The 19,399-nt window shown below is 38.1% G+C and overlaps 1 protein-coding gene across 2 annotated transcripts in view; it reads left to right on the top strand.

Annotated features, from left to right (window-relative positions):
* The window catches only part of ATP8A (ATPase phospholipid transporting 8A1), a 1,160,338-nt gene that overhangs the window by 946,383 nt on the left and 194,556 nt on the right, over nucleotides 1-19,399 (top strand). For both annotated transcript variants that reach the window (XM_090368461.1, XM_090368462.1), the window contains 2 exons: nucleotides 14,878-14,985; nucleotides 15,217-15,305. In XM_090368461.1, the coding sequence (XP_090224587.1) occupies nucleotides 14,878-14,985; nucleotides 15,217-15,305 (197 nt within the window). The remainder of the gene's footprint in view (nucleotides 1-14,877; nucleotides 14,986-15,216; nucleotides 15,306-19,399) is intronic.

The raw sequence follows: 19,399 nt of genomic DNA, 5'->3' as shown, positions 1-19,399 counted from the left end.
CAAACCATTCAAGGCTTTATACAGCTCAATCAAATCAACTCGCAGGTGCCTAGCCTCCTGACACTGTAATTTGCAAAACTTAAGCCTTTCTTCATAAGAGCAACCCTTTGTTCCATTTATCTTGTTGCCCTTCTCTGTACTCGTTCCAAAAGCTCTACATCCTTCTTAAAATGAGCCCTCTAGACAGTACTCAAGGTGTGGCCTGACCATTGCCTTATACATGGGCCAACGTACAAGTTAGTGCAAACACATCATATTAGTACATAGCTAAACTCTGAATTAGCAAATATATGCAATGGTGGCATTGTTTAAATTATATCTCATATTGTGAATACCTTCACGAGTTGCCATGATATATATAGTTTTTTTTTTATGTAAACCCCAAACACGAGAGGTATTAGAACCTATAGTACTTAGTACTGTGCTTGGGTTGAGAAGATGAAAGAAGATATTTTTTGACATTAACTTGAACTTCTGTAGACTGTAATTTTCAGAAAATACATATGAAATACATTCCAGAAAACTGCAGTTTAATGAATAAATGAGGAAGATGAAAAGTTGGTTCTGTAAGTTTGAAGTTAGACAGTAAATGGATGTTCGCTGGTGACGGCACGTGTTCAGACTGTTTTGAAAGAGTGAGCAGGAATTACAGAAGCCAATTCAGAAGAACAGCGCCCATGGAAATATCTGTAGAAGAGGTGTGCAGCAGAAACAGCACATCTATGAGACAGCGAGTGGGAAGACTCTGTTAAAGATAAATCTTTAATTAACCTAACTGCCCTCTTCTGAACGGAATCAGAAGCCTGAGAGAGGTTTTGGGGGCACCACCCCAGGTGTGAGAACAATATTCCATGGTAGGGCAGATTTGCGATTTGTAAAGAGTGAACAGCTGTTCGGAAGAAAAGTAACACCTAGAGCGAAAGAGAAAACCAAGTTTTTTAGATGCAGAGGAAGCAGTATTTTTAATGTGCTTGTGCCAAGAGAGATTAGAAGCCAGGGTAATCCCCAAAAGAGATATATCATTTTGCCTAGAAATCGGAGTGTCACCAAAAATAATCATAGGAGCAGAAGAATCCTTTTTGCAAGATATAAGAGAAGACTGAGTTTTAGAAGGATTGAAATAAACTAAGTTATCTTTGCCCCACTGGAGAATTACCTGGAGATCATCACTTAAAGAATTGGCAGCAGATTTTCGAGAATTCGAAGCTGATTGAGCAGGGCAAGGTTTCTCAAAATGGAAAGTGGAATGCAATGTGTTATCATCGGCAAAACTATGGATAGGATTTCTAGTCAATGGAGAAAGGTCATTAATATACAAGAGGAAAAGAACTGAACCTTGGGGCACACCAGCATTAGTGGAGAAGTTATAAGACAGAGAGCCATCTACCATCACTCTCAGTGAGCGATCAGAAAGAAAACTGGATAACCAATTACAAAAAACAGTTGGAAAACCATAAGATGGAAGCTTGTTTAGAAGACCTTTATGCCAAACATGATCGAAAGCCTTTGAGATGTCAAGAGCAACTGCTTGTGTTTCAACAAACTTTTCCATTGAATTAATCCATAAATGGGTAACATAAGCCAGAATATCTCCAGTGGATCGACACTGATGGAATCCATACTGGCGATCGTTGATCAGATGGAAGGTTTCTAGGTAGTTTAAGAGTTGGCAGTTAATTGATTTCTCCATTACTTTAGAAAGAGTAGAAGTAAGTGCAATGGGACGATAATTGAATGGGAAGGATTTGTCATCTTGCCTAGAAATCGGAGTGTCATTAAAGATAAGCATAGGAGCAGAAGAATCCTTTTTGCGAGATATAAAACAAGACTGAGTTTTAGAAGGGTTCAAATCAACTAAGTTGTCTTTGTCCCACTGGAGAATTACCTGAAGATCGGCATTTAAAGAATTGGTAGCAGATTTTCGAGAAGTTGAAGCTGATTGAGGAGGACAAGGTTTCTCAAAATGGAAAGTGGAATGCAACGAGCTATCATCGGCAAAACTATGGATAGGATTTCCAGTCAATGGAAGAAGGTCATTAATATACAAGAGCAAAAGAGTGGGGGAAAGAACTGAACCTTGGGGGACACAGGCATTAGTGGAGAAGTTAGAAGACAGAGAGCCTTCTACCATCACCCTCAGTGAGCGATCAGAGAGAAAACTGGATACCAATTACTAAAAACAGTTGGCAAACCATAAGATGGAAGCTTGTTTAGAAGACCTTTATGCCAAACACGATCAAAAGCCTTTGAGATGTCAAGAGCAACTACTTGTGTTTCACCAAACCTTTCCATTGAATTAGTCCATAAATAGGTAACATAAGTCAGAATATCACCAGTGGATCGACTCTGACGGAATTCGTACTGGCGATCGTTGATCAGACAGAAGGTTTCTAGGTAGTTTAAGAGTTGGCGGTTAATTGATTTCTCCATTACTTTAGAAAGGGGAGGAGTAATTGCAATGGGACGATAATTGGATGGGAGGGATTTGTCACCCTTTTTAGCAACTGGCTGGATATGAGCAAATTTTCAAGCAGAATGAAAAACACCTTTCGAATAAGAAAGTGAAAAAAGGCAGCAAAGAACAGGAGTAAATTCAAGAGCACAGGTTTTGAGAACAAGTGGAGAAATATCATCAGGGCCTGAAACTTTCTTAATACAAAGATTTGTTAAAATCCTACTGACATCCTTTTGATGAAAGACCACAGGAGGTATTGAATGGAGCATGTTGGGAATGGTGGGAGGTGTTTTACCAAGATCATTAATACATGAGTTGGAAAAAAAATGGGATGCTAGTAGGTCAGCTTTATCCTTGGCTGATGTGACAACAGAACCATCTGGTTTTGACAGAAGTGGGGGCAGAGATGGGCAAAAGTTGTGGCCAATAGCTTTGGCAAGAGACCAGAATGCTCGGCTACCATTAGGGCAAGAAGCAAGTTTTCTACTCTTAGCCTGTTCAAAATCTAGTTTGGACTGATTAATAACTGCTCTAAAATTGTTGTGAGCTTTGGTGTAGGCAGACAATGAAACTGAAGAATTGGAAACAAGCCAATTACAATATGCAACATTCTTCTCTTGAACAGCCTTAGCACATTTATTGGAAAACCAAGGTTTAGATAAAGGATGAGATTTTAAACTGGAGTTTGGGATAAAGGATTCTATTCCTGCAAGAATAAGTTCACTCACACGATTTGCACTAATGTTAACATCAGAAGTTTTGAACAGTAATCCGACCAAGGAAAAGAAGAAAAGATATCTTGCTGGTCATCCCATTTTGCATTCTTCTAAGGCCAAACAGTACGAGGTTGGGAATAGCCATGAGATCAAGGCTCCATTTGAGAAGAGACAGTCACCAAGTTGTGATCTGAAGTGCCTAAAGGACCTTTCACTTCGACTGTGTACTTAGAAGGGTTGTTTGTGAGAAAAATTAGGATTGTCCGGTATTCTTGTAGGTAAATGAACAATCAATTACGCCCGGGTCGTTTTCATTCTCTACCACTGTCAGTGTAGTACCGCACAGTTGATACGTTACTCTGGGGTTACTGCTTCCCATTTGCAGTACTTAACATTTGTCGATGTTAAACTTCAGTTGCCACCTCTCAGCCCATATCCCATATGTTCAATTTTTCTAGATCCTTTTGCAGCAGTGTACTGTCATTATTGTCATTAACAACCCTGCCAACCTTCGTATCATCTGCAAACTTGAAGATTAAGCTTTATAGACCATCATCAATATCATTAATAAATACAGAAAACAACAATGGACCCAACATTGAACCCTGAGGGACTCCACTAATAACATTAATCCACGAAGAGCAGTGTCCATTGATTATCACACTCTGTCTTCTCCTGCTCAACTATCCCTTTATCCATAGCAGCAATTTGCCTCCAATGCCATGCTGCTCCAATTTGTGCAGCAGTCTTCGGTGTGCAACAGTATCAAAAGCTTTTCGAAGATCCAAATATATGATATCAAAATTATTCTTTGCATCTAGTTCCTTTGTGACTACATCATAGTATTCGATCAAATTGGTCAGACAAGACTTCCCCTTAACAAACCAATGCTATGTCCGAGCTATAACTGAAGTCTTGTCTAGGTGATCCTGCAATGCTGCTTTAACCAGTGTCTTCAATAATTTCCCTGGAACAGAAGTTAAATTAACAGGTCTGTAACTGCCTGTCTACCCCTTTGATCCTCCTTTGTGGTCACATTGAGGTCACATTTGCACATTTCCAGTCCATGGGTACCTCCCCCAAGTACAAGGAAGCTCACGTAATTAGGGCTAAGGGTTCTCCTACTTCCTTTGCTGCCTCCTTTAATATAAGTGGATATATTCCATCCACCCCAGGTGCCTTTCTAATATTCAACAATTTGTCCTCCACTTTATTCTCAGTTATTACAAGATTATCTAGCTTACTGCCAGAGTTTAATACACCTCTGGTATTCCCCTCCCTGAATAACTCCTCATGTGCGAATGTAGATGCAAAATATTCATTTTGTTTGTTAGCTACCTGAGCATGATCATCAACAGTTGAACCATCAATATCAAGTGGACCAATCTGATTCATCCTCTTCCTTCTAGAGTTTACGTAAGTAAAGAACTCTTTGCTGTCTTTCTTTGCATCCTTTGCCAAAGATTTCTCGTAATCTTCCTTTGCCTGCCTAACCTCCTTTGTGACCAGCTTATATCTATCATAGGCTTCTGTGTCACCTGTTAATTTATATGTATCCCATGCATTTTTCTTCTCTGTCACATGTCTAATTAGTTCATCTGATATCCATTTAGGCCTAAATCTTGAACAATATTTCTTTGTTGGTATGAACAGCCTAATAGCTTCCAAAATTAATTCTTTGAATGCTTCCCATTCTGAATTTTCTGTTGGTAGCATCATCAGTTGGTTCCACCATATAGAAATTAAATACTGTCTCAGACCACCATAGTCACCTTTACGAAAGCAAAAACCCTTCCCTTTACCCTTGATGGTAGTTACCTCTTTGAGTAAATCCCACTTCAGCACACTGTGATCACTGGCACCTAGTGGTTCCTTTATCTGCAGATTCTTGATGCATGAAGAATCACTACTGGTAATCAGATCAAGAGTATTACACCCTCTAGTTGCCATCCCGAACATGCTGCTGTAGAAAACAATCATCCAATAAATCCACAAAAGCCTTGGCGTGTGAGTGACCAACCCACAAATTCCAGTCAATATCTGGGAAATTAAAAACCCCCATTATAAGACACTGTAATTTACTGGCCCACTCTATTTGTCTGCACAATTGCTCATTATACTTATCAGATTCATTAGGCCTATTACACCTACTATAAAATTTCCATTCCCAGTGCTTATGGCCCCGGGTGCCAAGCAAATTCGAGGTCAAGCGATTTTTCTGCTATATATAGAGTGCTCATCAAAAGCGATTAAAGTTATTTCTAATTTTGTACGTTTTTATTAGCAGATTTATTTTTATATCGTTCTACACTTAAAAGCCACAAGTTAGAATAGAGAAAGGAAACTCACCTTTCTTTATTTATCCATATATTTCTATTTCCACTAACCAACTAACACTTTAACCGCTTGGCCTCGTAGCGGCACTGCTCTTGCCTCCCCGTGGTGGGGCCGGAAATCTTGGCAGGTATGTCCACTTGCCAAGGGCTAAAAGGAGCAAACATGGCAAACACAGACCATCAGGATTTTGAGAACGATAATCCAAAGAGACAGAAGACTGATCGGATGGAGCAACCTTGCCCATCGTTCTTAATTATCCACTCTCTTACTAGTCAGCCCATTAATAAATTGTCTCCGTTTGTCATACAAAAACATCTGGAGGGTATTGCAGGATCTCCCAAGACGGTGAAGAGACTGCAATCAGGAGACTTACTAGTAGAAACCACCAACCACAGACATTCCGAGAAGCTGTTACAACTTACAAGCTTTGCTGGCATTCCAGTTAAAATATCTCCGCACACAACCCTAAATTCATGTAAGGGTCTGATATCCAGTTGGGACTTATTAAACGTTATCGAGGAAGAAATAACCCAAGAGCTGCAGGGACAACATGTAATTGAAGCAAGACGAATAATGATTAAAAAAGATAATGAACTTACCCCTACAAGAAATATTATTCTCACCTTCAATACACCCAACTTACCCTCCTCTGTAAAAGCAGGTTATTTACTTTGCCGAATCTGCCCTTACATTCCAAACCCTTTAAGGTGTTACAAATGCCAAAAGTATGGCCACTCACAAACTGTATGCAGAGGAGTTCCTGTCTGCCCTAATTGTGGATCCTCAGATCACATACAAAGTAACTGTACAGCTACAAAAATGACCTGCCCAAATTGCAAAGGTGACCATCCTGCATATTCAAAGACATGTGAAAAGTGGAAAACCCGAGAAGAAAATAGTAAAATACAAGTTTGAGAACAAAGTAAGTTACCCAGAAGCGAGAAAATTACTTGCTCCTTCTATAACCAAAACTATGACCTATGCCAATGCTGTAAAAAAATATCAGACAGTCCCTACTCAAACCGATGTAACAGTTCCCACTAACAAATCGATTTCTGATTGGACTAGAAATTTCTTTCTAAGCAACAATCCAAGTTCTCTGACCAGGCAAATAATACTCCTCTGACAATACCAGCGGCATCTCCTACTCCAGCCATAGATACCATATTTCATAGTTCAAACGGAAATGTAGTGAACTGAAAAATTTTCAGGACACAACCATGGACACAGATGGCACATCCATACAGGAAGATCCCCTTCTAGAAATCCATGCAGAAGAAGAAATGGACACAGGTCGGCCAGTTTTCTCCAAAAAAAAGACAAATCTAAATTAGAACGTCATAAGCCAGTAACCTTCAAAAAGCAGTCAGATACATCCCCATCAATTAAACACGAATAATGCCTTGTATTTTACAATGGAATTGCAGAATTTCGTTGCAACACAGATGATATCCGTGATCTAATTAACCGATATTCTCCAGTTGCCCTTTGTCTTCAGGAAACTTACCTAACCTCGCAAATTTCTCCTTCAATAAAGAACTATTGTCTTTATCGAAGAGATCGCAATACAGCAAATGCTGCCCATGGTGGTGTAGCAATCTTAATAAATTCAAAGATCCCAACTAAACATATTCCACTTCAAACTGAAATAGAAGCTGTTGCTGTTCATATAACTCTCCATATTTCAATAACACTTGTCTCACCTTTCTTTATTTATTTATAAAGAAAGTTACCGTTTAAAAAAAATAATAGTTACAAACCATAGTTACTGTTTAAAAGATCTTGAAGATCTCTTTCATACAGATACCTCCACCTCTCTGTATATTAGGGGATTTTAATGGGCACCACCCCTTATGGGACGATCCTAAACTAGACACGCGTGGTCGACTCGTTGAAAGCTTTCTAGAGTCACAAAACCTCACCTTACTCAATACTGGTGTGCACACTCACATACAACTCCCAACTGGACACACCTCAGCAATAGATCTCTCAATTTGTTCTCCAATACTCCTTTCAAGCATAGAGTGGTACGTTTTAAATGATCCTATGGGCAGTGACCACATTCCAATCATATGCAATTTTTTAATATCACAGTCTTCTTCAAGCAAACTCCGCAGGAAATGGAAATTTATTCGTGCAAACTGGGCAAAATTTCGATCATCAATCTCTCTTGACGAGGAAAAAATCCAGCTCCAGAATATTGATAATGTAACAGATTACATCACATCACATCTCCTAAAAGTGGCCAAGGACACAATACCATTATCAAATCCCCCTGGTCACAAGCATTATAATTACTGGTGGAATGATGAATGCACAAAAGCAAAGAAAGCAAAAATCAAAGCCTGGAATTTATTTCGGCAATGTCCAACCACAACCAATCTCATTAATTATAAGAAGCTAAGAGCAAAAGCACGATTTGTACAAAGGCAAGCCAAGAAAGAATCCTGGACCCGTTTTGCATCGACCTTTAACAGAAACACTGATCCGAAAACTATATGGAAAATAATTATACAGTTATCTGGTAAGTTTCCTACTATACCTTCTCCAATCCTCTCCTGGAAAGGGCAAGATCTATCCAGTTCCTTAGATATTGCTAATGCTTTGGGCAATACTTTTGCTGAAATATCAGCGGCATCAGCATATTCTACATCATTCCAACGAATTAAAAACACTAGAGAAAAGCATGCCATAAAATTTCAAACTGCACGTACTCTTCCATATAACAAACCTCTGCAACACTCTGAACTTCTGCATGCCATTAGAACAGCCTACAGTGGTGCTGCCGGGCCAGATGGGATTTATTATGTCATGCTTCAACATCTCGATGACAAAGCTTTAAGCCTGCTTCTGGTTTTTCACAATCGTATATTTTTAGAAAATGTTTTTCCAACTTCTTGGCATCACTCTACTGTTTTGGCATTCCTAAAACCTGGGAAAGATCCAACTAACCCCTATAGCTATAGACCGATCTCTCTCTCTCAAGCTGCCTGAGCAAAATCCTTGAAAAAATTTTCCACAGAAGACTCGTATGGATCATTGAGTCACAACATCTAATGAGCCATAGCCAATATGGCTTTCGTAAAAATAGGTCATGCTTAGATCTTATGGTCAAGGCTGAATTCGCCATTCGAAATGCCTTTGTTAAACGTGAACATCTTGTAATGATTTCAGTAGATATCAAGAAGGCTTTTGACACTACCTGGCGGCATGGCATACTTGGTGATCTTTACTCTCTTGGTCTGCGAGGCAACCTTCCTATATTTGTTCAGAACTTCCTACGTACTAGATTGTTTCAAGTTCAGTACCAACATGCCCTCTCCAAAACGTTTATACAGAAAGAAGGAGTACCACAGGGATCAGTACTGAGTGCCACTTTGTTTGCTCTTAGAATAGATTCCATCACCAATCAGCTTCCAAATACAGTTGAGACCTGCCTTTATGCAGATGATCTTTCCATCTCCTGCCATTCCCAAAACATGAGGTCTATTGAACGGCAGCTCCAGATATCACTTAATAAAATACAACAGTGGGCCAGCCTCAATGGCTATCGACTCTCGCAGCAGAAAACAGTTGCCATCCATTTTTGTAGACAGCGCAAACTTCATCCGGATTCTGAACTTCAAATTTATAATGTCTCCATCCCGGTCACTAATAGCATCAGATTTCTAGGATTAACACTTGATAAGTTAAATTTTATAGACCACATAGAAAATGTACGTACTTCCTGTCTAAAAAAGTTAAATATACTCAGAGCTTTATCCTCCCAAACATGGGGCGCAGATCGTACATCTCTGCTTCTGCTATATCAGGCATTAATCAGATCCCGTCTTGAATATGGAGCTCCCATCTATGATTCAGCCAGATTGAGTGCATTGCGCTGGCTTGATCCAATTCAACACAGTGCCTTGAGACTTTCACTCGGTGCTCATAGTCTCTACATTGATGCCCATGAACCCCCACTAACTTTACGTAGGAAAACACTGTTATTGAAGTATGCTATCAAGATACAAAGCTGTGCCAAGCATCTGATTCAGTCATACATGTTCAATCCACCATTAGAAAACCTTTTCAGAAATAAACCAAGCATAGTAACGCCAGCTGGTCTTCGCCTTCTTGAACTGATGCAAATCTGGAATGTTTCCATCCTTTCCGTACAACAGGTGGTAGATGGCTTTCATCAACTGGTGAAATACCACCACTTTGCTTATTGGAGGCTTGAAGTGGTGAAACCCATGTTTAGTCTCTAGAGCAAAGTTTCCGGCATCCCCCTCCTCCCATACTTCTCCTTCAACCCTAACCCAAGCACGGTACTAAGTACTATAGGTTCTAATACCTCTCGTGTTTGGGGTTCACATAAAAAAAAAAAAAAAAAAACAGGTAACAACTTGTCAACCACCATGGGTTCCACCTCCTATACCGACCTGTGACACTTACCTCTCTCAATGGGGAAAGAACATTTTACAAACATCAAATATCAAACAACTTCACGAAGCTCACACTCAAAGATACTTTGACTTTTCTCCAATTTATACAGACGGCTCTAAATCTAATTCAAACGTTGGAGTGGCTGCAGTGTTTCCAAATACCGTTATTTCAGCATCCTTGCCATCTGAATTCAGTATTTTCTCAGCTGAATTATATGCAATCAAACTAGCTTTACAGAATCTCTCTTCTGACTGCTTTAAAATCTGTTATTTACACTGATTCCCTCAGCTCAATTTTGGCTTTATGTAACCCCTTAGATAAAGTACACCCTGTTCTAGACGAAATAAAAAGCATATTACTAAAAATTGAAGAACGCAATCAACTGTTCACCTTCTGCTGGATTCCAGCTCATTCTGGCATTTTGGGCAATGAACTGGCTGATAAAGCTGCAAAAAATCCAACTAGCTTCGACTTAACTGATATCCCTGTTCTGCCATCAGACTATGCATTAACCATTCAGGCGTAATGCCTGTCGAAATGGACAGCAATGTGGCACTCTCAAATTAATAATAAACTCTTTCAATTTAAACATGATCCAAAAATTTGGCGCTCCAGTGTCCGCACATCAAGACGAGAAGAGGTAGTCCTTTCAAGGGTAAGAATAGGACACTTATCTGACCCACCTTTATTTACTCACAAGGAATGACCCGCCACAGTGTCCACTTTGTAATATAAATCTGAGTATTAAACACATTCTGATTGACTGCCCTTACTGTGAACAAGACAGAACTTCAACCCTGCTATCACTGGTTAATCTTTAACCTTTAGAGAATCGCATTGGAGATAATGCAGATATTTCCGAATTTTTCAACTTCATAAAGCAAACTGGACTTTTTAATCATTTCTGAATTTATGAAACTTTTTCATCTCTTTTTATAATAAATGAGTAGGCGCATTATAGCCAAAGTAGCTTATGTGCCATCAAACCTCCATATCAACAACATTCCCAGTGCTTATGTCACACCAAACAGATTCAGCATTGCATTGTCCACCCACATCAATTGGATGCACTTCCTTAGATTGTGTGTTTCTTAACTAACAGCATAATCCCTCTTCCCTTTCTGTACAAATTCTACTCCTCAAATTCCAGTTCTGCACTGCTTATGTCTGTGTGACACCACGTCTCTGATATCCCAACAATATCTGCCTTCGATGGCTTGACTAGCACTTCAAACTCTTCGAATTTATTAACTGTACTCCTAGCATTGGTATACATGCACCTGTTTCTACTCTTAGTTACCCTCACACAGCCCATATATTTTCTTGTTCCACTATGACTCCCTGCAGTCCTGGAAATTCCCATTGCCTTGCTTTCCAGGCTGCTGCTCAATTGCATTTCAATAGAAGTAGTGCAAGAATCACTTTTACCTCTGCCAGCGGCTACTGTTAATCTATTAGTCCTTATATCCTCCCAAGCTAGCAGTTTTCCGATCCACCTAACTCTGCCTCGATAATATCAGCAAATATGAACAGCCTTGCACGGTCTCTCCAGGGCCGAATTGATCAACAAGGCTCTCATCATATACTCCCTCCTATCGTGTCTGGGCAGAATTGCAGGCACTGTCAAATTCAACCCTAACTCACAGCTTTTTTTCAGCATTGTCTTGTACTTGTTAAGTAATTCTGCCAGTCTGCTACTCTTAATATCATTAGTGCCAACGTGTACAACAATATCACCCTTTGTGCCCTTAAAGGATGATATCTGCCCTAAAACATCATCAAGGGACAGACATCAAGGTATGTCTGCCCCTGGCAGGCATACCCTGGTCCTGTTCCATATATGCTTTTTGCACAATATGTTTCCCGTTTTTCCTGACAATAGAGTCACCTACAACAATTAGTTCCTTTGGGACCAGCACATTCTGTCTTGGGGGTTGCCAATGTGTTGCGTGATGTTGAAGTGCAAGCTCTGGCCTTGATGTGGGCAGCTGAGTGCTTGATGGGACCCTCAATTTAAATCCTTTGAAGGCATCCACCCTGTCCTTCAAGCTCTCATATAAGCCCATAATGCTGAGTTGACGCCTGATTTCCTCGCACTTCTTACATCGCGCACACACAAAGACATTCCCCTTGGCTATATCATGTCCCGTTCCTGATTGCTCCACAAACATCAAACAAGCAGTGCATTTCAATAGACTGTGATTCAGAGGAACACCCCCCTCAGTTCCCCCCTGAGCCCCAGCACTTCCTCTAGTTTGAGCCTTTTGGTTTGGTCATGATTTCTATTCAAGTTCAATAAAATTCCAATACAAAATATAACCCTAAACCTATATCCCAATGCAGTTATAACACTATATATATGTATTTCGGTATCGAATATTTTCTCAGAGTTACGTTATATGACTTTCTTATCCCTATCAACTTATATGTATTAATTTTTGATGTTACATTTCTATTAATAACTAGGTCGCTATATTTATTTAATCAAAAAAATTCAATTGACAATGAAATTTAATAACATTAATAAATTTTACTGATTAATTGATACTACTATACTCACTATCTAGTTTTTCGTTAAACATTACGCTAGCACTTATTATATCTTATAACAATGGCTGCAAGTTACGAATGGTTAATCTACGGACACGAGGTATTATTTACTTTCCAAATCGCACTATCTAAATTCAAAATAAACAACGGAGCTTGACTAGGTCTATAAGCTACTTATAGAAAATAATAATCTAACAATTAAATCAATAAAACGGCTAAGTATAATTAAAAACTTTTCATTCGCAGGAGCTGCAAAACCTGTCCACACATGGATTTGATGCTCTTTCCGATACTAAGTAATAACCTACAAAATCTCTATCTAAATTCAATTTAAACTAAAGTATTGTTACTAGGAATATAAAGCAACTCAAAAAAATAAATTAATATGCCAAATTAAGTCAATAAAAAAGCAAAAACTTCTCTATTTGCTGCAGCCGTAAAAACTTCGCCTGTTCACATGTTCTCTTAGATCCCCCTTTGTGAATTGGGGATACATTTGCACCTCTCCAGTTCGTGGAGACTTCCCCTGAATCCAAGGATGCTCTCATAATTATGGCTAATGTTTTGCTTACTTCCTTTGCCACCTCCTTTAATATAACTGAATAGATCCCATCCACCCCAGGTGCCTTTCTTATGTTTAATTTCAACAGTTTCTCCTCCACTTTGCTCTGGGTTATTACAAAATCATTAAGCACCCTCTTACAGTTTCATAAACTTCTGGAATTTTTCTCCCTCAATAACTCCTCATGTGTGAATGTAGATGTAAAATAGTCATTCAGATTATCAGCTATCTGAGCAGGATCATCAACAGTCAAACTATCGATATCAAGTGGACCAATCTGATTCAACCCCTTCCTTCTAGAGTTTATATAAGTAAAGAAGTCCTTGCTGTTTTTCTTAGCATCCTTTGCCAAAGACTTCTTGCAATTTGCTTTCACTTGCCTAATCTCATTTGTGACTTAGTTACAGACGAGTTTATATCTGCCATAGGCTTCTGTGTCACCTGATCATTTATATGCATCCCATGCTTTTTTATTCTCTGCCACGAGACTCATTAGTTTATCTGACATCTCTTTAAGATCAAACCTTGCACAATATTTCTTAATTGGTATGAAAAGCCTAGTAGCTTCCATGATTAATTCCTTGAATGCTTCCCACTTAGAATTTGCTGTTGGCAACATCATCAGTTGGTTACACTGTACAGAATTTAAAAACTGTCTGAGACCACTGTAGTCACCTTTACCGAAGCAAAAACCCTTCTCTTCATCCCTGATGGTAATTATATTTCTAAGTAAATCCCACATCAGTACACTGCGATTACTGCCACCCAGTGGTTCCTTTATCTGCAAATTCTTAATCCCCGAATAATCACTGCTGATAATCAGATCCAGAGTATTACCCTCTCTGGTTGCCTCTCGAACATGCTAGTGTAGAAAACAATCATCCAATAAATCCACAAAATTCTTGCTACCAGCGAGTGACCAACTCACAAGTTCCAGTCAATATCTGGGAAGTTAAAATCCCCCATTATAACACGGTAATAGTGGGTGTGTGTTCGGTCTGGTGGACTATCTGGCAGCAAGCCTGCAAACAGTTTTAGAGCTGTACCCTCAAAATGTAAGGAAGGTTGGATCTTGCCATGATGCCCATTTTAACCTCAAAAGACATTAGTCATACTGAATGCATGATGGAAGAGACTTGTGATTGCCACAGTTTTGCTGTAGAGGCTAAACATGTGTTTCACAACTTCAAGCATTCAGTGGTCATCTACCCTCTAGAATTTTACTCAATTACTCATCAAAGCGTGTTTTGGATGGGATTTGTTATTATTCCACTTTTACTCTTTCTGGGATATTTTACATAAAAAGTGTAAGTTTTTCCACATACATACATATATATATATATATATATATATAAATAAATATTCTTGTTAGTATTTTGAAGACTAAATGCACAACGGATAATATGTAATGGGTTGAGATTAACTATATAATATTGGTGTGAATCCACCATAGTTTACCCATACTCTATAAGCTGGAACATATTAGGCCATACGGATGATTGCAATTAAATTTTGCCAAACTCCACCCATCCACTTCCATGATAATCAATAGAGAGAAAGTGTGCTTGCCACTTTTCACTAGTATTTTCTGTGTAATACTTTTCTTGATATTAGTGAATTTTATAGAAATTTATTTAAAAGGACATTAAACCCCTAACCCAAATTGGATTTTTTTCAATAATTTTTCTGGAGGGTAATTTAAATTTTTCTGTATAATTTTTATCAAGCATTAGATAAACTTTGGAGGAATAATATGTGCACACTAGAATAGTAGAAATAAGAAAGGTAAAAAAATCTGATAGTTTTATCGTTCCTTTTATTTTTTGTAGTTGACACACCTTGCCATTTGGGGAAGTATTTCTAGCTGGTTTTTGTTTTTGTGCGCTTATAGTAATTTTTGGCCGGCTCTGCCTGTAGCTCCTGATATGGTAGGAATGGTAAGTATAAACATATTCATTGACATCTTTTAAATAAATAAGTCAAAACTTGTGAAAGGTAATTAATACTAATTACTAATGATTTAAAAAGTGATTAATACTAAAGATAATTAATACTACTAAAATTGAACTCATTAATAGTTTAAAAGTTTTTGATACCTACTCATCCCATCCGCTTTGTTAATTTTAATTATAAAAATTTTTTATAATTTATATTATGTATATTTATAGGACAACATGGTATTAGGTTCAGGCGTGTTTTGGATGGGACTTTTTATTATTCCACTTGTTACTCTTCTGGGAGATTTTACATACAAAGTGTAAGTTTTTCCACATATATATATATATGTATATATATATATATTCTTGTTAGTATTTTGAAGACTAAATGCACAAGGCATAATATATTATGGGTTTGAGATTAACTATATAATATTGGTGTAAATACACTCTAGTTTACCCATAAATTTAACTACATAAGTAGTGTAATGGCATCATTTGGTTAAATCTCATATTGTGGCTACCTTCACAATGAGAAACCAGATATTGCACTACTTCGAAGTAGTGCAATATCTGGAAGTAGTGCAACATTAATTTATTCGAAGTAGTGCAACATTAATTTATTCGAAGTAGTGCAATACCTGGTTTCTCATTGTGAAGGTAGCCACAATATGAGATTTAACCAAATGATGCCATTACACTACTTATGTAGTTAAATTTATGGGTAAACTAGGGTGTATTTACACCAATATTATATAGATATTCTTGTAAAATATTTCTCTCACTAAGTCATTTTGGAACAGGATGATTACTTGGATTTTTAATGTATGCAAAATCATATATATATAATTTTTTTTTAAGAATTTAATAGTATAAAATATTATTAATTAATTAATGGTTTATGGACCTAGGACACTGGTAAATACAAGCAGAAAGAACCCAACAACCATAATGGATACATAGGTGGAGAGTATAAATGTAGGTAGACCGTGTAGTCATATGGCATACGTATATTTCATGGCTGACCCAGCCATTAGGGTCAGCCATGAAATATATGTATGCTGTACGACTTAAATTTAAAATTTTAATTTTAACCCAGATCTTTAATACTGAAGCCCCACGTTTACCATGTGCTGTGTATATTTCATGTCAGAAACAAAGGCTGTACTTCTTGCCATTTTTACCTTTGATTTCAGCAGCTGGCCCCAGATGAGGGTGCTGAAATCATAGGAACCATGGCATTAAGTATTTCTCATTACTTATTATTATCATCTTTCTCTTCTTTGTTCTCTGCAATTACAATTTCAGTTTTGTTAGCACTTTGACACTATCTACCTACCTTTATACTGTCCACCTTTAATACATTAATACATTATATATATAATGTATTAATAACAAGTAGTTGTAGTGAATAGTAATGGTTTGAAAAAAAAATGATAATTAAAAAATTGGTATGGATTATGGACAAAGGGTACTACCAGTAATAGTAGAAATACCCAACAAGCATAATGGAATGTATATAAGTAGACTAGAGTATGAATGGAGGAATGTTGACCACATCAGATGTATTAACAATGGAAAAAATAAATAGGTACCTGTAAAAGAAAAGGTAAATTAAAATAAAATTAAAGTGAAAATATAGCAAGAAACAAGGCCTCTGTTTCTGATATGAAATATATGTAGCAAGAGGTAAAAAAAAGTAGGCTGACATATATTTCATAGCCGACCCAACAGAGACTAACAAGGAAAGGATTGAAATGAAAGAATGAAAAGCAGATTAAATCTAAAGTAAAAATTAAGATAAGATTGTGAGACAGCGAGTGGAGAGACTCAGTTAGAGATGAGTCATTAATTACCGTAACTGCCCTTTTCTGAATGGAATCTAGAAGCCTGAGAGAGGTGTTGGGAGAACCCCCCCCCCCCTCAGATGTGGGAACAATATTCCATGGTAGGGCTGATTTGCAATTTGTACAGAGTGAACAGCTGTTTGAAAAAAAGTAACACCGAGAGCAAAAAAGAAAACCAAGTTTTTTAGATGCAAAGAAAGCATTATTTGTAATGTATTTGTGCCAAGAGAGATTAGAAGTCAGGGTAATCCCCAAAAGAGATATATCAACTTGCCTAGAAATCGGAGTGTCACCGATTTCAAAGATAAGCATAGGAGCAGAAGAATCCTTTTCGCGAGATATAAGACAAGACTGACTTTTAGAAGGATTGAAATCAACTAAGTTGTCTTTGCCCCACTGGAGAATTACCTGGAGATCGGCATTTAAGGAATTGGTAGCGGATATTCGAGAAGTTGAAGCTTAAGATAAAGCAGGGCAAGTTTCTCAAAATGGAAAGTGGAATGAATGTGCTATCATTGGCAAAACTATGGATAAGATTTCCAGTCAATGGAAGAAGGTCATTAATATACAAGAGGAAAAGAGTGGGGGGAAAGAACAGAACCTTGGGGGACACCAGCATTAGTGGAGAAGTTAGAAGACAGAAAGTCTTCTAACTTCTCCACTAATGCTGGAGAATTACCTGGAGATCGGCATTTAAGGAATTGGTAGCGGATATTCGAGAAGTTGAAGCTTAAGATAAAGCAGGGCAAGTTTCTCAAAATGGAAAGTGGAATGAATGTGCTATCATTGGTAAAACTATGGATAAGATTTCCAGTCAATGGAAGAAGGTCATTAATATACAAGAGGAAAAGAGTGGGGGGAAAGAACAGAACCTTGGGGGACACCAGCATTAGTGGAGAAGTTAGAAGACAGAAAGTCTTCTAACTTCTCCACTAATGCTGGAGAATTACCTGAAGATCAGCATTTAAGGAATTGGTAGCGGATATTCGAGAAGTTGAAGCTTAAGATAAAGCAGGGCAAGTTTCTCAAAATGGAAAGTGGAATGCAATGTGCTATCATTGGCAAAACTATGGACAAGATTTCCAGTCAATGGAAGAAGGTCATTAATATACAAGAGGAAAAGAGTGGGGGGAAAGAACAGAACCTTGGGGGACACCAGCATTAGTGGAGAGGTTAGAAGACAGAAAGCCATTTACCATCCCCCTCAGTGAGCGATCAGAGGTAAAACTGGGTAACCAATTACAAAAAACAGTTGGAAAACCATAAGATGGAAGCTTGTTATAGAAGACCTTTATGCCAAACACAATTGAAAGCCTTTGAAATGTCAAGAGCAACTGCTTATGTTTCACCGAACTTTTCCATTGAATTTGTCCATTGCTGGGTAAATAAGCCAGAATATCACCAGTGGATCGACACTGACGGAAACTATACTGTCGATCATTGATCAGATGGAAGGTTTCTAGGTAGTTTAAGAGTTAGCAATTAATTGATTTCTCGTTTACTTTAGAAAGAGTAGAAGTAATTGCAATGGGACGATAATTGGATGGGAAGGATTTGTCACCCTTTTTAGGAACTGGCTGAAAAGGGTGACAAATCCTTCTGCTTGGAAACCTTTTTAGGTTTCCAAGCAGAAGGAAAAATACCTTTTGGAATAAGAAAGTGAAAAAAGGCAGCAAAGAACAGGAGTAAATTCAGGAGCACAGGTTTTGAGAACAAGTGGAGAAATACCATCAGGACCTGAAACTGTCTTAGCATCAAGATTCATCAAAATCTTTCTGACATCCTTTTGACGGAAGACCACAGGAGGCATTGAATGGAGCATGTTGGGAATGGTGGGAGGTGTGTTACCAAGATCATTAATGCATGAGTTGGAAGAAAAATGGGATGCTAGCAGGTCAGCTTTTATCCTTGGCTGATGTGACAACAGAACCATCTGGTTTTGACAGAGGTGGGAGCAGAGATGGGCAAAAGTTGTGGCCAATAGCTTTGGCAAGAGACCAGAATGCTCGGCTACCATTAGGGCAAGAAGCAAGTTTTCTACTCTTAGCCTGTTCAAAATCTAGTTTGAACTGATTAATAACTGCTCTAAAATTGTTGTGAGCTTTGGTGTAGGCAGACAATGAAACTGAAGAATTGGAAACAAGCCAATTACGATACGCAACATTTTTCTCTTGAACAGCCTTAGCACATTTATTGGAAAACCAAAGTTTTCCAATTTCTAGTGATCAGGCAATTTCTCTGCAATTATAAAGTGATTTCTATAGTGATAGAGTGACACATATTTCTAGAGTTTAAAACAAATTCTCTATTGTATATGTACACCGATGAGCCAAAGCTTTATGACCAGCGAGTCGTTATGCAAATTGAAGCAGCTGTAGGTGAACTACGACATGTGCGTGAGTTGGGACACGGTATAAAAAACACCTAATACTGAGTTAAAAAACACCTAATACTCTGTTAATCAGTGTTACTCTTGTTCTTCAGATGGGAAAGGCAGTGGACTTAAGCAAATTTGACAAAGGCCAAATTGTAATGGCCAGATGACTGGGTCAGAGCATATTCGAAAC

The sequence above is a fragment of the Mastigoproctus giganteus genome, chromosome 2 (assembly GCF_048544385.1).
Source record: "Mastigoproctus giganteus isolate SK-2022 chromosome 2, ASM4854438v1, whole genome shotgun sequence".
NCBI classification, from domain to species: Eukaryota; Metazoa; Arthropoda; class Arachnida; order Uropygi; family Thelyphonidae; genus Mastigoproctus; species Mastigoproctus giganteus.
This window is presented reverse-complemented; position numbering and strand designations above follow the sequence as displayed.